This window comes from Pyricularia oryzae, chromosome 4 (assembly GCF_000002495.2).
Source record: "Pyricularia oryzae 70-15 chromosome 4, whole genome shotgun sequence".
Taxonomy (NCBI): domain Eukaryota; kingdom Fungi; phylum Ascomycota; class Sordariomycetes; order Magnaporthales; family Pyriculariaceae; genus Pyricularia; species Pyricularia oryzae.
Window position 1 is genome coordinate 1,693,151 of NC_017851.1, and position 15,749 is coordinate 1,708,899.

Consider the following 15,749-nt stretch of genomic DNA (forward strand, 5'->3'; position numbering starts at 1 on the left):
CGTACGTTTTGGGTCAAAGTTTGAAAGGAGAGGGCCAAGAAACGTTTAAAGAAGACGGGCACTTGCAGAGTTCGTTTCCAAGGGCTTTCTTGGTTTTTACCAGAGCTGCCGATCTCTTCAGGTTCGTCCGTGATCGGAAGTGAAAGTAATCTAAATTGGAGCATTCCTGATACGCACCACCATCGCAGTATCGCACGTTGGAGTCGAGTGGATCTGCGTTTCCACCAGTTTACAGGGGGCCTTGTTACCTAGTGATAAAGGGCGTGGTGCGGGGTAGTCAATCAACATACATTACCGCATACAGTTGGGGAAGTGGGTTTGGCGGGGAAAGTCACGAACTCACAGGGACCAACCACGTCCAATATGATCATAGGTTCAATGTACCCATACTTGCCGTATTTCAACTATGCTATGCTCTCGGTGTCTTGGGCTTAGAGTACTCGGCAGGGAGTGAGCCGACCTCACTTGCCCTGCAAATAGTCCCGAAACTGCCGTCACTACCCGATCTTCCTGCATTAGGCTCTAGCCAAGAATTATATATTCGGCTTAGAAGCTGGTCTTGCAGTTCCCCTCCAATGCCCCCAACTCTCATGTTTCAATAAAAGCCCAGATGCACGACCAACTGTCATAATCTGCCTGTATAAATACTCAATTGCCTCAAACTCAAACCAAACTTAACAGACGACAGAATGGTCACTTCCGACCCTCAACAACTCAAGACTTGGCAGGAGAAATGTTCCTGGGCACAAAGTCGTCGCGACGAAGGCCTGGCCAAGGTTTCACCGAAGCTCGAGGGTCTGCCTCAAGAGTGGCCTCTCGACGCCCGGGTTGTAGCCAAGTCTGCCTTGACGCCACGTGAGATAGAAATTACTGAAAATTACGGAGTGATGGATCTGCTGAAAGCACTGCGCGAGAGGAAATACACAGTCGAGGAAGTGACCCGGGCATTCCTGAGAAGGGCTGCCCTTGCACAGGTTGCGGTTAGTGGCCAGATTTGCCTTGTTTGATGCTGTTCAAGTTAAGAAAGTCCCTCGTTATACTGACGCCTCTGTACCGTCAACTAGACAAACTGCCTCACCGAGCTACTATGGGACGAAGCCATTTCTCGCGCGAAGGAACTCGACTCTCTGCCCCAGCCGAAGGGCGCTTTTTTCGGCCTTCCAATTTCCATAAAGGAGCACCAAGGCATGATGAATATGGGTGACAAGGAAGTCGTGTCTCATGCCTCGTACGTACATTGGGTTGGGAAGAAGCACGGCCCCATCATGTACCAACAGATACTGTGGGAAGAAGGCTGCGTTTTCTACTGCCGTACCACGCAGCCGCAGACCATTATGCACCTCGAGACGAACAGCAACATCTACGGCCGTACCCTTCATCCTCACAACCGTAACTTGACCCCCGGCGGAAGCAGCGGTGGAGAGTCGGCGTTAATTGGCTTCAGGGGTAGCATTTTCGTGCGTTGCTTCTCATTAGCTAAAAGACATGATGAGGCCATAGCCACTAACAGCAATTTCTGGACCGCAGGGAATGGGAGGTGACATCGGCGGGAGTGTGCGCTGTCCTTCTGCGCATGTTGGAATTTATGGCTTCAAGTATGTGCTCCAGCGAGAAGACTAACATGCGACTGGTAGGCACAGGTAAACTGACGCGGAGATTGCAGGCCCACCAACAAGCGCATCCCAGCAGGCGGCCAGAGAACTCATATGATTGGAAAAGAGGCCATTATGTCTACTCCAGGTCCAATGACGGTTGACCGCGATGCCATGGAGCTCTTCATGCAAGTGATTCTAGCAAGAGAACCGTGGCGGCTTGATCCTTCCATTGATGCGCGGCCTTGGGTCCCTTTCAAATTTTCAAAGCCTCTCAAGATTGCAGTACAATGGTGGGACGGCGTCGTCAGGCCGCACCCACCCATGACGCGTGCACTGAAAGAAGTCAGTGAGGCTTGTCGCAAGGCAGGTATGGAGGTAATCGACTGGGACCCCAAGTCTGAGGCCCTCAAGATTCCCAATCATAGCAAGGGCTGGGAGATCATTTCCTCCCTCTACTTTCCAGACGGAGGCGAGGAGGTCCTGGGAAATCTGAAAGCCAGTGGCGAGCCTGTGCTGCCACTTACAAAGTTCATCATCCACGAGCAGCCCAGTGTCAAGAACTTGACGCATGCTGAGCTTTGGGAGGTAAGCCAACCCCGATGTTTCAAAATAATAAATACCAGGGGCCAAGTTGCGCCAATTCAATGTGCCAAATTGCAGCGTTGCTAACTCGGACCTTTGAACAGCGCTGTGCGGAGAGGGATGCCTACCGTGCGGAATATGCTCGAGCGTGGACAGCGACCGCGTCACTGCCTGGTTCGGACGGGCGCGAGATCGACGTAATACTCTGCCCTCCTTCATTCGGAGCTGCGGCGCCTCACGATCAGTCACGCTACTGGGGATACACTGCAAACTGGAACCTGCTTGATTATCCGGGTGCGGTATTTCCTGTGACAACTGTCGACCCTCAGAAAGACCCCGTGGATTCAAACTATGAGCCGAAGAATGCAGAAGACAAGTTCGTCCACGATATGTACGATCCTGCCAAATACACCAACGCGCCGGTAAGCTTGCAAATTGTGGGCCGCAGGCAGCATGACGAAAAGGTCTTGGCTGCACTGGTTGAGATTGAAAAGGCCATGGGGAGATCGTAGATGGACAAACCCTTAGGGGAAGTGTCTTGATATCGATACAAGCCTAATTGAGAGACCAAACAAGACAAGACTCCAACTACTATGCAATCCGTGAATTGATGAGTGATTTGTCGACCTTGTACTACGGATATGGCTCTCATCAAAAATTCTTTCGACATGATATGAGCCCCGTTGCAACTGGTACCCTGACAGGAAACGAGGGGGTTCTGCATAGCCAGGGAAGGGGATAGAGCCAGTCGATCAGTTTTCTACTCTGGGTAACTCCCCACCCGAACTCCCCCACTTTGCAGCATCTTGTTCCCTGATATACTCCATTCCAGGCCCTGTTTATCTGGCCTCCGTCCTGCATACCACGTAGTATGCGGTGCGTTACTCCTTTGGTGCCAAACACAGCAAAGCGATAGGGGAAAAGATGCCTATGGTCAATCGCACATTGGGTCAACACATCGATGATGCCATTGCAATTTTTAAATGCACAATCTTTAACGAGCAAGCAACCCCTCGCCCATCTCCCTTGGCATTCATGGGTAGCCTCCCGAATCTCTGGCTATCTCGGGCATGTTTGGAATTTACCGATAGGTAGCGCAAGATCCGGACTGGTGATCCGTATCCCGATAGGAAATGCCTGTGGACCCTGGATGCAAGCCTCCAAGGAAGTTATCATCGAGCCCCGGAGCTTGAGTCCGAAACTGCCGAAATCCGGGGTTGCTATCACAGCCTCGTCCCGTCGACCAGCCTGAGGATTTAAACAACGGCCCAGAGACGAAAAGATTCCCAGGGTCCGTGCTTGTAATTTCTTCTTCGTGAAAGGGCCCTTTTTTCACCATCTCGGAACTGACATCAGCAGGAAAAGTCGGAATCCTTCGACCATGGCTGAGATGACGCCCACTAAGCAGTCCTCTGGCGATGATCTGCCAGAGGCCAACGCTTCACCGGGAGAGATTGTATCACAAGTATACATCGACCCCGAGCGGGAGAGGAGCATAGTGCGCAAGTTTGACTGCTACATGCTTCCTCAGTTTGTCATAATCATGATTCTCAGCCACCTGGACCGGACCAATATCGGTAGGATCCAGCCTTGCCTCCCAGACAATCACGCCCAGCCGATTGCACAACTGACACATCCAAACAGGAAACGCCCGAGTGTTCGGCTTCGAGGAGAACCTGAAGCTCCAAGGCAACGAGTTCGGCAACCTCTCGTCCCTCTTCTACACCACCTACGTCGTGTTCGAGCTTCCCTGGGTCCTGGCCGTGAAGCGGTGGGGCGCTAACCTGGTCATCGCCGTCGCCATCGTCAGCTGGTCCGCCGTGACGATCGGGACAGGCTTCATCCACAACTACCACGAGGGCATCGTGTGCCGCCTGATGCTGGGCATAGCCGAGGCGGGAATCTTTCCGGCGTTATCCTTTGTCATCTCGACCGTCTACCCGCGCCACAGCCAGGGTAAGCGCATCGCCGCCCTCTACGGCGCCATAGCGCTTTCCGGGGCGTTTGGCGGCATCATCGCCCACGGAATCCAGTCCATGGGCGCACGCCTGGGGTTGGAGGCGTGGAGGTGGCTGTTCATTATCGAGGGCGCCATCTCGGTCGCCTTCGGCATGCTCTGCTGGGTTTCGTTGCCGCGCTCGGCGCAGAACGCGTGGTTCCTGGATGAGGATGACCGAAGGCTCATGCGGGACCGGGCAGAGCGTGATGTGGCGTACACGGGGTCTGATCAAGAGTTTTCCTGGGACTATGTCTGGATGGCCGTGCTGGATCCCATGGTCTGGGTCGCGGGGCTCAGTTTGTTCTGCGCGGGTATTCCAATGTTTGGTGTAAGCACATTCCACTCCTGTAATCCCCCCATCATGACCGTTTTGCCCTGGGCCTCGTGAGATGAGCTATTCCCACTGATATCCATGACAACCCAACCCTCGTAAAACAGTTCGGTATCTTCCTCCCCACCCTCATCCGCGGGATGGGCTTCCAGCCCAGTTCCGTAAACTACCTCACGATCCCCGTTTACATCGTGGCGTGCATCATTCTGGCCTGTTTCACGTGGCTGTCTGACCGGCTGCGGCGACGCGCCGTCGTCGCCGTCTCGGTCCCTTTTGTAGTGGTGGTCGGCTACGCCATTGCCATCGGCACGCCGAGCGTCGGCGCGGGATTCTTCGCCATGTTTTTGTGCTCGGGCGTCTATACGTACAATACGCTGCTGGTCGCCTGGGTTTCGAACAACATCAAGCCCGACCACAAGCGCAGCGCCGCCTTGCCCATCTTCGTCTCCATCGCAAACATCTCGGGCGTGCCTGCCAGCTTAGTTTATCCGCCCGAGACTGGTCCGCGGTAAGTGAATCCTGTCCTTGGTAGTTTTGTATATTGCTAGTGGTTAAGATATACGTAGACCCATTTTTGCTGACAGGAAAATGACAGATTCATTATGGGCAACGCTGTCAGCTTGGCCATGGAGTTAAGCGCTGCTTTTGGTATCGTCATCATTTACATGATGTTGAGGAGACGTAACAATATCAAGGCCAAACAAAGGGCGGAGGGCGTGACTGACAATGGCGAGAAGGGCGATAAATCCTTGGATTTCGACTATATCCTATGATTAACGACGTATTGTTTTGAAGCAAGTTGGGTTCCGAGACTCCAATGGCAACCAATTTTAGTCGATCCAGACATTCATTGTCATTGATCCTCAACGCTGGCCTTCTTCTCTCTAAAAAACTTGTTCAGAGTGCCCATCAACCCCGGAAGGCCCGTCTTTTCATTACTACCAATCGGCGCCATGGCACATCTGATCCAGCCGGGGAGTTTGGCCCGTATGCGTTCAGTGCCGAAGCGTCTATCCAGCAGCACGATGGCTGCATAGTCGCCGCGGTGCCGGATCGCGCGGCCGATGCTCTGGTTGACGGCGCGCATGCATGCGTTCTCGTAAAAGTCACGCGCCGCCTGCTTCCCCGCCGCGGCTGCCTGCTCTCGTGTAATAGTGGAGGGCGGCTTCGTAACTGTTGCTGAGGGAGTGCTCTCTCTAGCCGACACATCGCCCGCTGTTGTCCCGTTCTGCTTGTCCAAAAGCCCAGCTACCGTCGAGCTGTCGATGTACTCCATCCGTGCCTTCCACTCGGGCGAGGCTACATTGGGATATGGAAGGCCGACAATGACGACGCATCGGCCCAGCCGGTCGGAAAAGTTGATTCCCTCAGACATCTTGCCGCCGACGACACTGAGGAGCAAGGCTCCATTCTGGCTGGGAGACCTCTGTTTACCTTCCGCATCCTTTTCGCCGAGTATTGCGTTGCTGTAGTCTTCCAGAACTTGGTCGCTTGAACCACCCTTTGTCTCCCGAAAGACAGCTTTCCTGGACTGCAATTTGTCCCAGATGGACGAATTGGGCGCCGTCCCCGTCGCCGCAAGCTTTTGCTGTAGAGCAGCAACGACCTCGTCAAGATAGCCGTAGCTGGGGAAGAAGACAACGACACCGTCAGGAACTGCGGAGCAAATGTTAAGGATTGCGGTACCAAGCTGCTGAATCATGGTCTTGTCCCGCCGTTTCTGGAAACTAAACTCGAAAAGATCCGAGTTTCCCGCTGGGGTCGCAGGCCGCATGCTCGCCAGAGTCCAGACGCAGAGGTTCGATGAAGGTATTACGTGCCCGCAACTGAGTTTTGTAATCTTGTGCTGTGGATGGGAAGGGAAAAGGTGTGTCTCGTAGTCTTGGAAAGGTGACATGGTACCGCCGGCTAAGATGACTGCTCGAGCACTCGTAGCTATGGAGGAGAAGGCGTACGTCGGCGAGAGGAGCATGTAGGATAATTTGATATCGTACTGCTTTGATCCGCCATCTACCACTACCTTTTCGAAAAAGATGCGACCTTCCGTGCTGAGGTTGGTCAATGCCAAGAGGAAGCTACTGAGGTTGTGAAGCACGGGAGAGGTTCGAATCGTCTTCTTCTGACCCTTGGATGCTTCCTCGAGTTCGTCTACATGTGCTGCGTAGCTTTCAATCTTGTAGGCAAGTTTCGATTCTTGAATGTAGCTGATCAGCGCAAACATGTCAATCTGATCCATTCCCTTGGTTTTGAGCAGCACCCGCGGGTCAATGATGCCATGCTCAACCTGTGTGCGAAGATGAAAGTTAGTTGCTATTGGGAAGGTTGTGTTGATTTAGTTGGTCGCTCTTTCAATATAATCAACTTACCGATTGCTCCAAAGCCCGCTCCAGCCACTCAGAGAGCCCCTGAATCACGCGAGCAACCTGACCAACCATGATCCTGTTCTCGGCCTTGAGCTTCTTGCCAAAGCGCTTCGCATAGATCGAAAGCATTTCGCGGCCTCGTCGCAGATCTTCTAGTCTTATCTCGGCTGAATGCACGCCTGCAATCGCATCCATGATGTTGTGCGCCTCATCGACAACCACTACGCTGCCCTGCAGTTCGATTCCAAGTGCATCTCTGGCGCTCTTTTGCAAAAGCAGAGGGTATGGTAGAGTGACGATTTCTGCGCCGGGTATCGCTGTCCGTGTTGCATAATAAGGACAGACCTGTAATGATTTGCCCAGCTTATGTGCATCTTCTATGTCGGGAATGGTCGCTAGTGATGCGTCCCTGAACTGGTGGGTTTCGCTGAGATTGTCTTGACTGGGAACATAAGGGCATCTTTTGCCTTCTGATTTCGCTTTGCTCTTCTGCAGCTCCGTACAGCGGTCATTGATGGCCGCCACGCTGCCTAGACGCGCGACTGCTGGGTTTATGCATAGTTTCTGGCGTGACGACAGCGGCACATGCTTGACGCATTCGCGAGTTCCGGTCTCTGTTTTCGACAACGAAGGCTCGTCCGCTCCAGGAAATGAGGAAGGAAAATTTGGACGTCGCAGCTCGGAGATGAATTGCGTAAGTTGAGAATGCGTCCTCGACGTGTAAAAGATCTTGACGTTTTCTTCAATATCGTCATCCGCGCCGGTGTCCTGCTTTGAAAAGCCTAACCCGACCTTCTCAAGAAGATCTCGGGTCTCCTTGCTGAAACCACCCGATGCATCATCCAAGCCGGGAGCCCCTCCGCTCCCGCCTTCCCAATCAAGTAGGAACTCATCCTCGTCTTCATGTGGTGCTTGACCTCTAGGACGGACTGGTCGGTCTTCCTCGAGCAGACGCCGCCGTTTGGCCGCACGCTTCTCGTCACGTTGCTCCTTTTCCCGAATTTGCTTGAGACGTTCTTCTCTTTCCTGCCAGCGCTTCGACAGCTCTTCCCTTTTCCGATGCAAAGCCTGCTCCACGACCCAGTCGGGCTCATTTGTGGTGCTGCTGGCTGCAGTTTCTAATGAGACTTCAAAGCGTTTCTTTTTATAGTGCCGGAGCCATGTAAGGCATGCGCAAATAAGCGAGAGAGATTTGCCCTATCGAACGACAGAGAATCGTCAGAACACTTCGATCTGACTGTAGCAATCAGGTCTCGTACGAGATGACGATGAACACTTGTGGATCCGATGTTGCTGAAGACAAAAGAATGAGAAAGGAAGGGTGAAAAGGATAGCATTTGAATTATGCAGGCAAATTCCGCACGACCTGCTACTTGAAATAACCCAAAAATATGAGCATTGCACCTACCGTTCCTGTTGGGCTTTCCAAGATGCCCACTTGCCCTTCGCCACGCTGGAGAACACCATAGACTGTTTTCATGAAGTCCAGCTGCACATCGTATGGAGTAAATGGATGATTGAAGTCGACCGCCTCAATGTCTTTCTCCATGGCTCATGTTGCGCAATATCAACATTCAATGGCATTGGGAATCGGTGAGCGTTGCAAAGCGGATCGAAAGACAGCGCCGAGACTGGCAGGCAGGCAGCTTGGGCAGGTTCCTGGCAAAAAGTAAAACAATCCACCCTTGACGCGTCGTGACTAGACGACGGGGGGTGTAATTATAATTCCCAGCTCTGCTGGGTATAATGAATTAGAGGGTAAGTAGCTAAAACCACCCTGACCCACCGCGCACTCCACTTGGGGACAAGGGACAAAAGACCAAGCCGCAAACTTCACACTAATCACCTCCGCCTGTCAATCTCCTTCAATTCTTCCTCTACAACCTTCCAGTGCTCAGGCTGCAGCGTGCCCTGGACCCAGGCACCGTTTGCTCCTCTTGCAAAGATAAACAGCTGCATCTTAGCAAGCATAAACGATGAGTCCCTGGGAATGACTAAAATGCCGACCGGGGTGCAACCCTTAGGAAGCTTCTTGCGCGTCTCCTTGGACACTTCGGTCTTTTTCTCTTCACTAGGAGCTGGAGTAACCTCCTCAGTCTTTTCGCTCATCTCGCCAGAGCTACCAGCAGCAGCAGCAGCGGCTGCGGCCTCCTCACCAGCGCTGCCGGTTGATTTGTCTGCGAGTTGAGATGCTGCATCTGCCACCGCCTCGACAACCTTGCCCTTATCAACTGGTGGCTTCTCCTCATCTTTTTTAACGATGGCTGGCGCGAATACGTTCATCTCAAACAGTGGTCCCACTTTAAGACTGCTGAAGAGGACCTGGAAGGAGTCAATGCCTCCAAGAATGGGGAAACCAATGAGGCGGGCCTTGTATGCTTTCAGTTGCACCTTGGCGAGAGCGCGGAGCTGCGGCTCTGTGAGTCCGGCGTGCAGGCTCGACCGGACCGATGCCGCCGTCAAGCCGAGGGACGAGAAATTCTCCTCTGCAACGGGCCCTTTTCGAGTCTTGGGGATCACGGCCTGGGCCGGAACCAGAGCTTGGATGGACATGGCGAGGTTGGAGACGAAGACGCCAGGCTTTGGTAGTCGTGCAGTCAACGTTGGGAGGCGGTCACGGATGTTGAGGATGATGGAGATGTTGACTGTACGGCGAGATTTGGCAGGCAAGGCTCTTGATGCCACTCTGGTAAAGAATGCAATCAATGCGTCGCTCTCACTAATGAACGGCCGACCCGACGCTCGATCCGGGACGATGCCGGCGGGGAAGAGTGCATTGTGGGCATATTCTTTGCCCTTTTTGGCGGATGCGGCTGAGCTGGGGGTAGAGGTCAAACCCTCGCTGAAGCCCAGTTCACCACCTTCGTTCGCCGCCTCCAGCCCTGCCAAGGCTTCCTGTCGAATCTTGTCCATGACGCGCTTCGGCACCCATATGTTGCGGCATTCCTTTTTCGGGGCGAAGAACGCGCGTAAGACAAGCATCACTAACCACATGATTCGCATGATGGCAAAAGACACGACCTTGTCTGCATTGAAGTACTTCTCATCTTTGATCACGATCCTGTCAGGGGCGTCCGAGACAAGGTCGTCGAGCAGGTCGTACTTCAAAGACAGGCAGGGCGGCACCTCCTTTGGAAGGCCTGCAAGCGTGTAGGCCCATGCCATCAACAATTCGCTCAGTCCGGCACCATCCATGGTTGCGTGCGGCCATGTCAAACATGTCAGCGTGGCGTCCTCAAAGGACACAATATGGAGCCATAGCTGGGGGAGATCCGAGCACAGGTAGTCGTTCAGGGTCTGGGGCACTCCTTCCGGCTGTGCAAACTCGTGGAACGTTACGGGCGATGGCGCCAGACAGATCTCTTCCGGCTCATATGTTGGCAGCTGGCGACCTAGCTCATGATCTTGCACACGGCATGTATGGACTGCGTGAGAGAAGCCCAGTGCCGGTCGTTGTTCGGTGAACTCCTTAGGTACATGTATCTCCAAGTGACCTTTGGACTGTGGTGGACCGTCAGCATCTATCACGGAATACTTGCAAGGAACTTTTGGCTTCACACCACAGTGAATGCAGTAGCAGCCGAAGAATTCGCACGACGCTTCCACTTACATTCCTGCGAAACCTGCCGCCGAGCTTCCTCCAGTCTCCAGTTTTTATAACGCTGACGAGTGTCTCTCTCAGCATCACCGGGTCCAGGACTTGGTCGAACCTAAGCATAGTCCAGCCCATCATGTTGCTGATGGCTCCCGCCCTGTCCATCACGTTGAGCTGAAAGACATCGTCCGTAGGGTTATGGGGCGCCCGCCCGAAGCCCATGTCTCGGAGGAAACCTTTCATGTTGAAATTGGTGAACCTCGAATGTAGCGAGTCGAAACAAAGATGGTTTGTCGATTCACGGGCGGGCCAAGCTGCTCAGTACTGGAGAAGTAGGGTATCATTGGTTCCGAGGCATACAATGCCTGATATTATACTCCCTACTTCTGTATGCAACTCCCAACGGACGCGAAATAACCACGCACCAATCCATCGTGCGCGGACGGGCTTGGGCGTCAGGGTAAGCAAGATCAGATCAATATTCGCCCACCAGTGGAGCTCCGGATCCGGGTGGCCTACTGCCGTGAGCCATTTGACAGTTTCAACGGATGGACTCTCAAGTCCACAAGGATGCTGCCTTATCTCAAATCTCACCGAATCTAATCAGGTGAGAAATTGCGGCCATGCTAAAATCGGCTGCTTGCTCAGCCTAGATCTCTGACATTGATCCAGCCTCATTCCACCCAGGGGCACATGTAGCCCGTCAGTTTGGACAAGCTTTATCCGAACCATCCCCCCCAACATTAGTCCCAACTCGACATCTGCGCTTTGTTTTATCGCTATCTCGAATGCCACTCGGCAGAGCAGATGAGGGCCCGGGCGGCGGGATCTTGTGAGAAAAATCATGTAGAGCTCGGGCCGTTAATCAGTGTATCTGGGCAAAGCGGGAGCTATTGCGCAAAAAAAAAAAAGAGACAAAGACGCGGCCCGTCTATCTGATGACCGTTGTCCATGCGACGCAGGGCAAAGGGAAAATGTGAATCCAGCCAATCTTAACGCCGTTATTTCGGTGCGGATGCGACGAAGAAATAGATTTCAACGTCGGACCTTTGCAAACCCCATCAAGGGGGAGGACAGCGCATTGTCTTAAGGCGATTAGTCAAGGCGGATTTCCAGGAAATGCGCCTCCCAGTAAAGGATTGCAGTTTGCATTTGCAGGAGCCTACTAAGGCATGTACAGGCTCCACGCGTGGTAACTCAGACTATGAAGACAGGGCCAAACACGATAACATCGGCACAAATCACCACTCTTGCCGCCACCCTCACCGCTGACGACGCAACGGTTTTGGATTTGGGTCGCCACCTCAGTCACAGCGGGACCGGTAGGAGTAGCCGCTCGCTGCCGTAGTCGCGCCCGTAGCAGCGCCCACGAACATGTTCTTCCAGGCCGAATATCAGCTTGCGGAGCCCAACTCAACTGATTAGTGAACTCATGTCGCTACATCAACCTTACTGCCGCGGAGGTCTTTCGTGCCGCAAAATCCAAAAAAGTGCTCCCTGGTATCTTGTCTGTCACGGCGGCCATCAGACCAGGAGGCGGCGAACAGTCATGGCGTAGGGCCTGGATGGCCATCGACTCGACGGGCATGCCGCATGGGGGGTCATGACAGAACCCGGCTGCCTGTGTTTGCCGTCGGCTGTGGGCATGCTGAACCGCGACGGGTAACATCTCGGGTGAGGTGGGCTCGAATAAAGGAGGACGTTTGATAGCAGCGACGGCGTGTCGGCTAGAACAATAGCTCCATTGCCTACTGTGGTGTGGACTAATTAACCCCAGGTCCTCCTACAGTGAGCTCATATTAGTTACTTTGGGTGAACGGAAGATCCCGCTTGTAAAAGATTACGGGGTTATTGCTAGGTAGTAATAATTATCCATCGCTTTTAAAACGTTGTTCTTATTTACCGCATGTATTACCGCACCAGCCCCTGAGAATAATAATCATTTACAAAACACATTGTTAACTAGGTGGGAGAATTCTAGACGATATAAAGACTATACCTATAATTATTATTTTAAGTTTTGAAATTGTCAACAAAACAGTAAACGTTTCTTAAATATTATCGCAAAGATATCAAAAAAGAAAATGATTTACGAAGTATGTATTTCCTAACAATGGCGCAAGTGAGCCTTGCAAAAGAGAACAGCTGCTTATTGTAGATATAACAACCGTCCGAAAGCTCACGGGAAGAAGGATTACTATTCGCACAGAGTTGCCCGTTTCCGCCAAACAATATTTCCATCTAAGCGCATATGCGTCCCAGGGTTTCTCGAGACAAACCTTGAACCACAACGTGGAATTCCCACACCTCGACTCACCAATCACATTATCGAATATTGAGACTTGACATATTGCGTACGTACGTTGGACGCTTTTGAATCAGCCCAAAAAGACCTGCACGCGCGCGGCTTACAGAGGTAGAGAATAAATGGAGGTATAGAATATATAAATTGACCGTTGTAAAGCGAGCACAACACATTTTGCTGACCAGTAGTGATAGTGAGTGTTGGGATTATATGTTCTAAATATGGAACCATTTTCAACAATAGCATCTAGGCCTGGTGGCGAAATGGTATCGCGTCAGATTTCGGTCAACCGATTTCTCACCTCTGAAGATTGCGGGTTCGAGTCCCGTCTGGGTCGATCTTTTTGCGGTTTGCTCTGAATCGAGCGAGATTTGCAAAGCCCCCTCGTCTAATTGTGTACCGATAGACAGACTGACAGGCCCGTTTCATTTGGTTGTGTTCAATAATTACGGCGGGGGCGTCGGTGTATAGCTAGCTAGCTGTGGGTGCATAGTTATTACGTGATGCGTTTTTTTTATTAGAGGAGCTAGCCGTTAGCTTTGCAAAGTGTTTTTGTCCCTCTCGTTGGAGTCTGCTACACAACACTTGGGGCTGTATCATTCAAAACCCGGGTCCCTTCCCCGTATAGAAGCTTGTAACAGAGTCTGGTTTACATATGGGTTGTGTTTGCTCTTAGACCAACCGAAGACGTTTGCAAAATTAAATGTATTATAATGTGTCTGAGGCTTGATATATTGAATGCTATCAAAACGCTCACATTAAACGGTATTTTGCCCATAAGCCTCCAGATGTGGATCCGTTAATCATACGGCCATTATAAAACCATGCCTGCCAAATGTCGTATGCCGCGTCTAGTGATACAGTATTTATACACCCAAGATCTTACCGCGAGAAAATATCCTCCCAATTCCTTCTTTCCATCCCAATGCCATGCCATGGTTTATGCCTCAACCATGTCTACCTCATCATCATCATCCGCTGCGGATTCCGGACCTGTCGTCCACTTGGTCAGGAACTCGTGCTCGAGCGCATCGGCAGCACTGATTCGTCTCCGTGGGTCGAGCTCGAGGCATTGATACAGGAACTTGACTGCAAGCTCCTCGTCAGGTGTCAGGGGGTTGTTCTCCGGGCGAACGGTACTCCAGATTATAATGCGCTCAAAGCTAAAACCAGCCGAGCCGATGGTCGGGATCGACGTCTCAAAATTACAGCCGTGTAATTGCGCGGCTATCTTCATCTTGCGGGTGCCAAAAATCGTTGATATCTCAATCATAGCCTCAACATCGTCGGCGCTGTTGAAGAAAGGGAATCGCCGGCTGAGAATAGTCAGCAGGATCACGCCCACGGACCAGATGTCGATCTTGGTCGTCTGCTGGGTGCACTTGAACAGCACCTCTGGGGCTCTGAAGCCCCGTGTTCCTGCTCGGTTTGCCCGGCGCGACGGCCGCCTGTCCTCTTTGGGATAGCCGATAGCGAGGTTGTCAATCGAAGAGTTGGCGTATGCTCTCTTAAGCTTGGCGCGGCGGGTCTCTGTATTTTCCTGGCATATGCAGGGCTTGTAGCCCTCGCTTCCCTGACGCTCCGCGAGGCCAAAATCAACGAGCACGCCACGCGCCGTATATGGGTCGTACAGAAAATTGGTTGGCTTGATGTCTCGGTGAAGGATTTTCTCCTTGTGGACCCATTTGAGTGCAGTGAACAAAGACCGCAGATATATTGACATATCGGGGACGGTCATGTTTCTGAAATAGTCGCGAAAGTCGGAGTGACGAAAGTAGGGGAGAATGGCGACCACCTGGTCGGTGTGACGGAAGGCCGTGACCATGGGGCAAACTCCAGGGCAGCCACGGAGAGAGTGAAGGAGATCAAGTTCGTTCAAGATGCGGCTTGGTGAGGAAGTGACATATATCTTTTTTATGGCGACATATTTGGGTTTTCGCCTGGGCTGATTTCGATGTTTGGAGCTCTTGACCGGCGTGGGCGGCCACCTGTCAATATCTCTATCCAGATCCCAGGTATTGTCGTACATTTCGTACTGTAGGTCTTCAGCCTTGTATACGGTCGAAAATGTGCCTTATTCCAATGTCAGTCAGTGTCTCTGGGTTATGGCAGTGCATCTGTATCCTGCTAGGATGGACCACGCAAACACACCTTCACCAATCCTCTTGATAAGCCGGTATTTGTCCATGAAACCAGGAAAAGTATTTTGCAGCTTCAGCATGTCGTGCTGAACCGACTCGTCGACTGCATCATCATCTGAGTCATCGCCTTCTGCGTCGTCTTCATCCTCCTCTTCCGCTTGCTCTTGAACCTCTGCTTCCTCATCGCTCATCTGGTCCTCAGGCTGCTGTTGATGCTGCTGCCCTCCGTGGGCTACGTGCATGCATGGGTCCTTGTTGGCCAGGCTCTGAAAGTATTGTCCCCTATGTTCCACTTCCTCTTCGTCGGTTGATACTGTTGAATAATGGCGAGGCGACTTGCCAGGTTGCTCAACCCAATTGTTGGTTGCCATGTTGTGTCGAAGAGTTGTCGAAGACCGGTAACAGCTAAATGGGCTAGACAATGTCCCCGTGTCTCGTGCGTGAACCAAAGCTAGCAGGCGCGCTGATCAAAATATGTCGTAGGTTATAGAGGGGGTCGCCCTGGTCGAATAGAGAGGATTGGTGAAGCCGACGTTGAAGAGGTTGATAATTAATTCTTTAGTTCTTGTGATTGAGCACCTGGAGAATCTAAAGGTCAAACTAAATTGTGGCCTTGTTGCTTGAAGCAGAATGGACAGGACGGAAGGTTGAAATGAAGAACGTAATTGGTTTCTATTGCGCAATTGGAGAGCTTGCGAATTTGGCGCGTAGTGTTGGATCCTTTGACTACCATGCTTAATCTCAGAAGTACCTTGCGTAGCATACTGTGGCTGGAGGTACACAATTTAGCAGGTGCGATTAGAGCACAACGCGTCGATAAAGGTGGGGGTTAGCGAGG

At 52.2% G+C, this 15,749-nt stretch overlaps 6 protein-coding genes and 1 non-coding gene across 7 annotated transcripts; 3 read left to right on the forward strand and 4 right to left on the reverse strand.

Annotated features, from left to right (window-relative positions):
* Window positions 1-401: 401 nt before the first annotated feature.
* Window positions 402-2,763, forward strand: MGG_03492 (acetamidase). Its single transcript, XM_003716382.1, has 5 exons — window positions 402-980; window positions 1,065-1,457; window positions 1,528-1,595; window positions 1,664-2,180; window positions 2,282-2,763. The coding sequence occupies exons 1-5, from the start codon at window positions 690-692 to the stop codon at window positions 2,687-2,689; spliced, it is 1,677 nt and encodes a 558-aa protein (XP_003716430.1). The 5' UTR covers window positions 402-689; the 3' UTR covers window positions 2,690-2,763.
* A 301-nt stretch (window positions 2,764-3,064) lies between these two features.
* MGG_03491 (uncharacterized protein) lies at window positions 3,065-5,412 on the forward strand. Its single transcript, XM_003716383.1, has 5 exons — window positions 3,065-3,468; window positions 3,543-3,754; window positions 3,822-4,504; window positions 4,615-5,015; window positions 5,103-5,412. Exons 2-5 carry the CDS (start codon window positions 3,559-3,561, stop codon window positions 5,278-5,280), a joined length of 1,458 nt encoding a protein of 485 aa, XP_003716431.1. The 5' UTR covers window positions 3,065-3,468; window positions 3,543-3,558; the 3' UTR covers window positions 5,281-5,412.
* MGG_13542 (DEAD_2 domain-containing protein) lies at window positions 4,686-8,539 on the reverse strand. The gene is made up of 3 exons (XM_003716384.1): window positions 8,279-8,539; window positions 6,874-8,067; window positions 4,686-6,791 (listed from the first exon to the last, which is right to left on the reverse strand). Exons 1-3 carry the CDS (start codon window positions 8,417-8,419, stop codon window positions 5,361-5,363), a joined length of 2,766 nt encoding a protein of 921 aa, XP_003716432.1. The 5' UTR covers window positions 8,420-8,539; the 3' UTR covers window positions 4,686-5,360.
* A 173-nt stretch (window positions 8,540-8,712) lies between these two features.
* Window positions 8,713-10,065, reverse strand: MGG_13543 (LysR family regulatory protein; the record flags this gene model as incomplete). Its single annotated transcript, XM_003716385.1, has 2 exons — window positions 8,713-9,515; window positions 9,591-10,065. The coding sequence occupies 2 exons, from the start codon at window positions 10,063-10,065 to the stop codon at window positions 8,713-8,715; spliced, it is 1,278 nt and encodes a 425-aa protein (XP_003716433.1).
* A 1,565-nt stretch (window positions 10,066-11,630) lies between these two features.
* MGG_03489 (uncharacterized protein) lies at window positions 11,631-12,134 on the reverse strand (the record flags this gene model as incomplete). Its single annotated transcript, XM_003716386.1, has 2 exons — window positions 11,631-11,804; window positions 11,919-12,134. 2 exons carry the CDS (start codon window positions 12,132-12,134, stop codon window positions 11,631-11,633), a joined length of 390 nt encoding a protein of 129 aa, XP_003716434.1.
* An 885-nt stretch (window positions 12,135-13,019) lies between these two features.
* On the forward strand, window positions 13,020-13,107 carry MGG_20186. The gene has a single exon. It is a non-coding gene; the product is annotated as a tRNA-Arg (tRNA).
* A 351-nt stretch (window positions 13,108-13,458) lies between these two features.
* On the reverse strand, window positions 13,459-15,643 carry MGG_03488 (CDC7 protein kinase). The gene is made up of 2 exons (XM_003716387.1): window positions 14,922-15,643; window positions 13,459-14,843 (listed from the first exon to the last, which is right to left on the reverse strand). The coding sequence occupies exons 1-2, from the start codon at window positions 15,280-15,282 to the stop codon at window positions 13,711-13,713; spliced, it is 1,494 nt and encodes a 497-aa protein (XP_003716435.1). The 5' UTR covers window positions 15,283-15,643; the 3' UTR covers window positions 13,459-13,710.
* Between the last annotated feature and the right edge of the window lie 106 nt (window positions 15,644-15,749).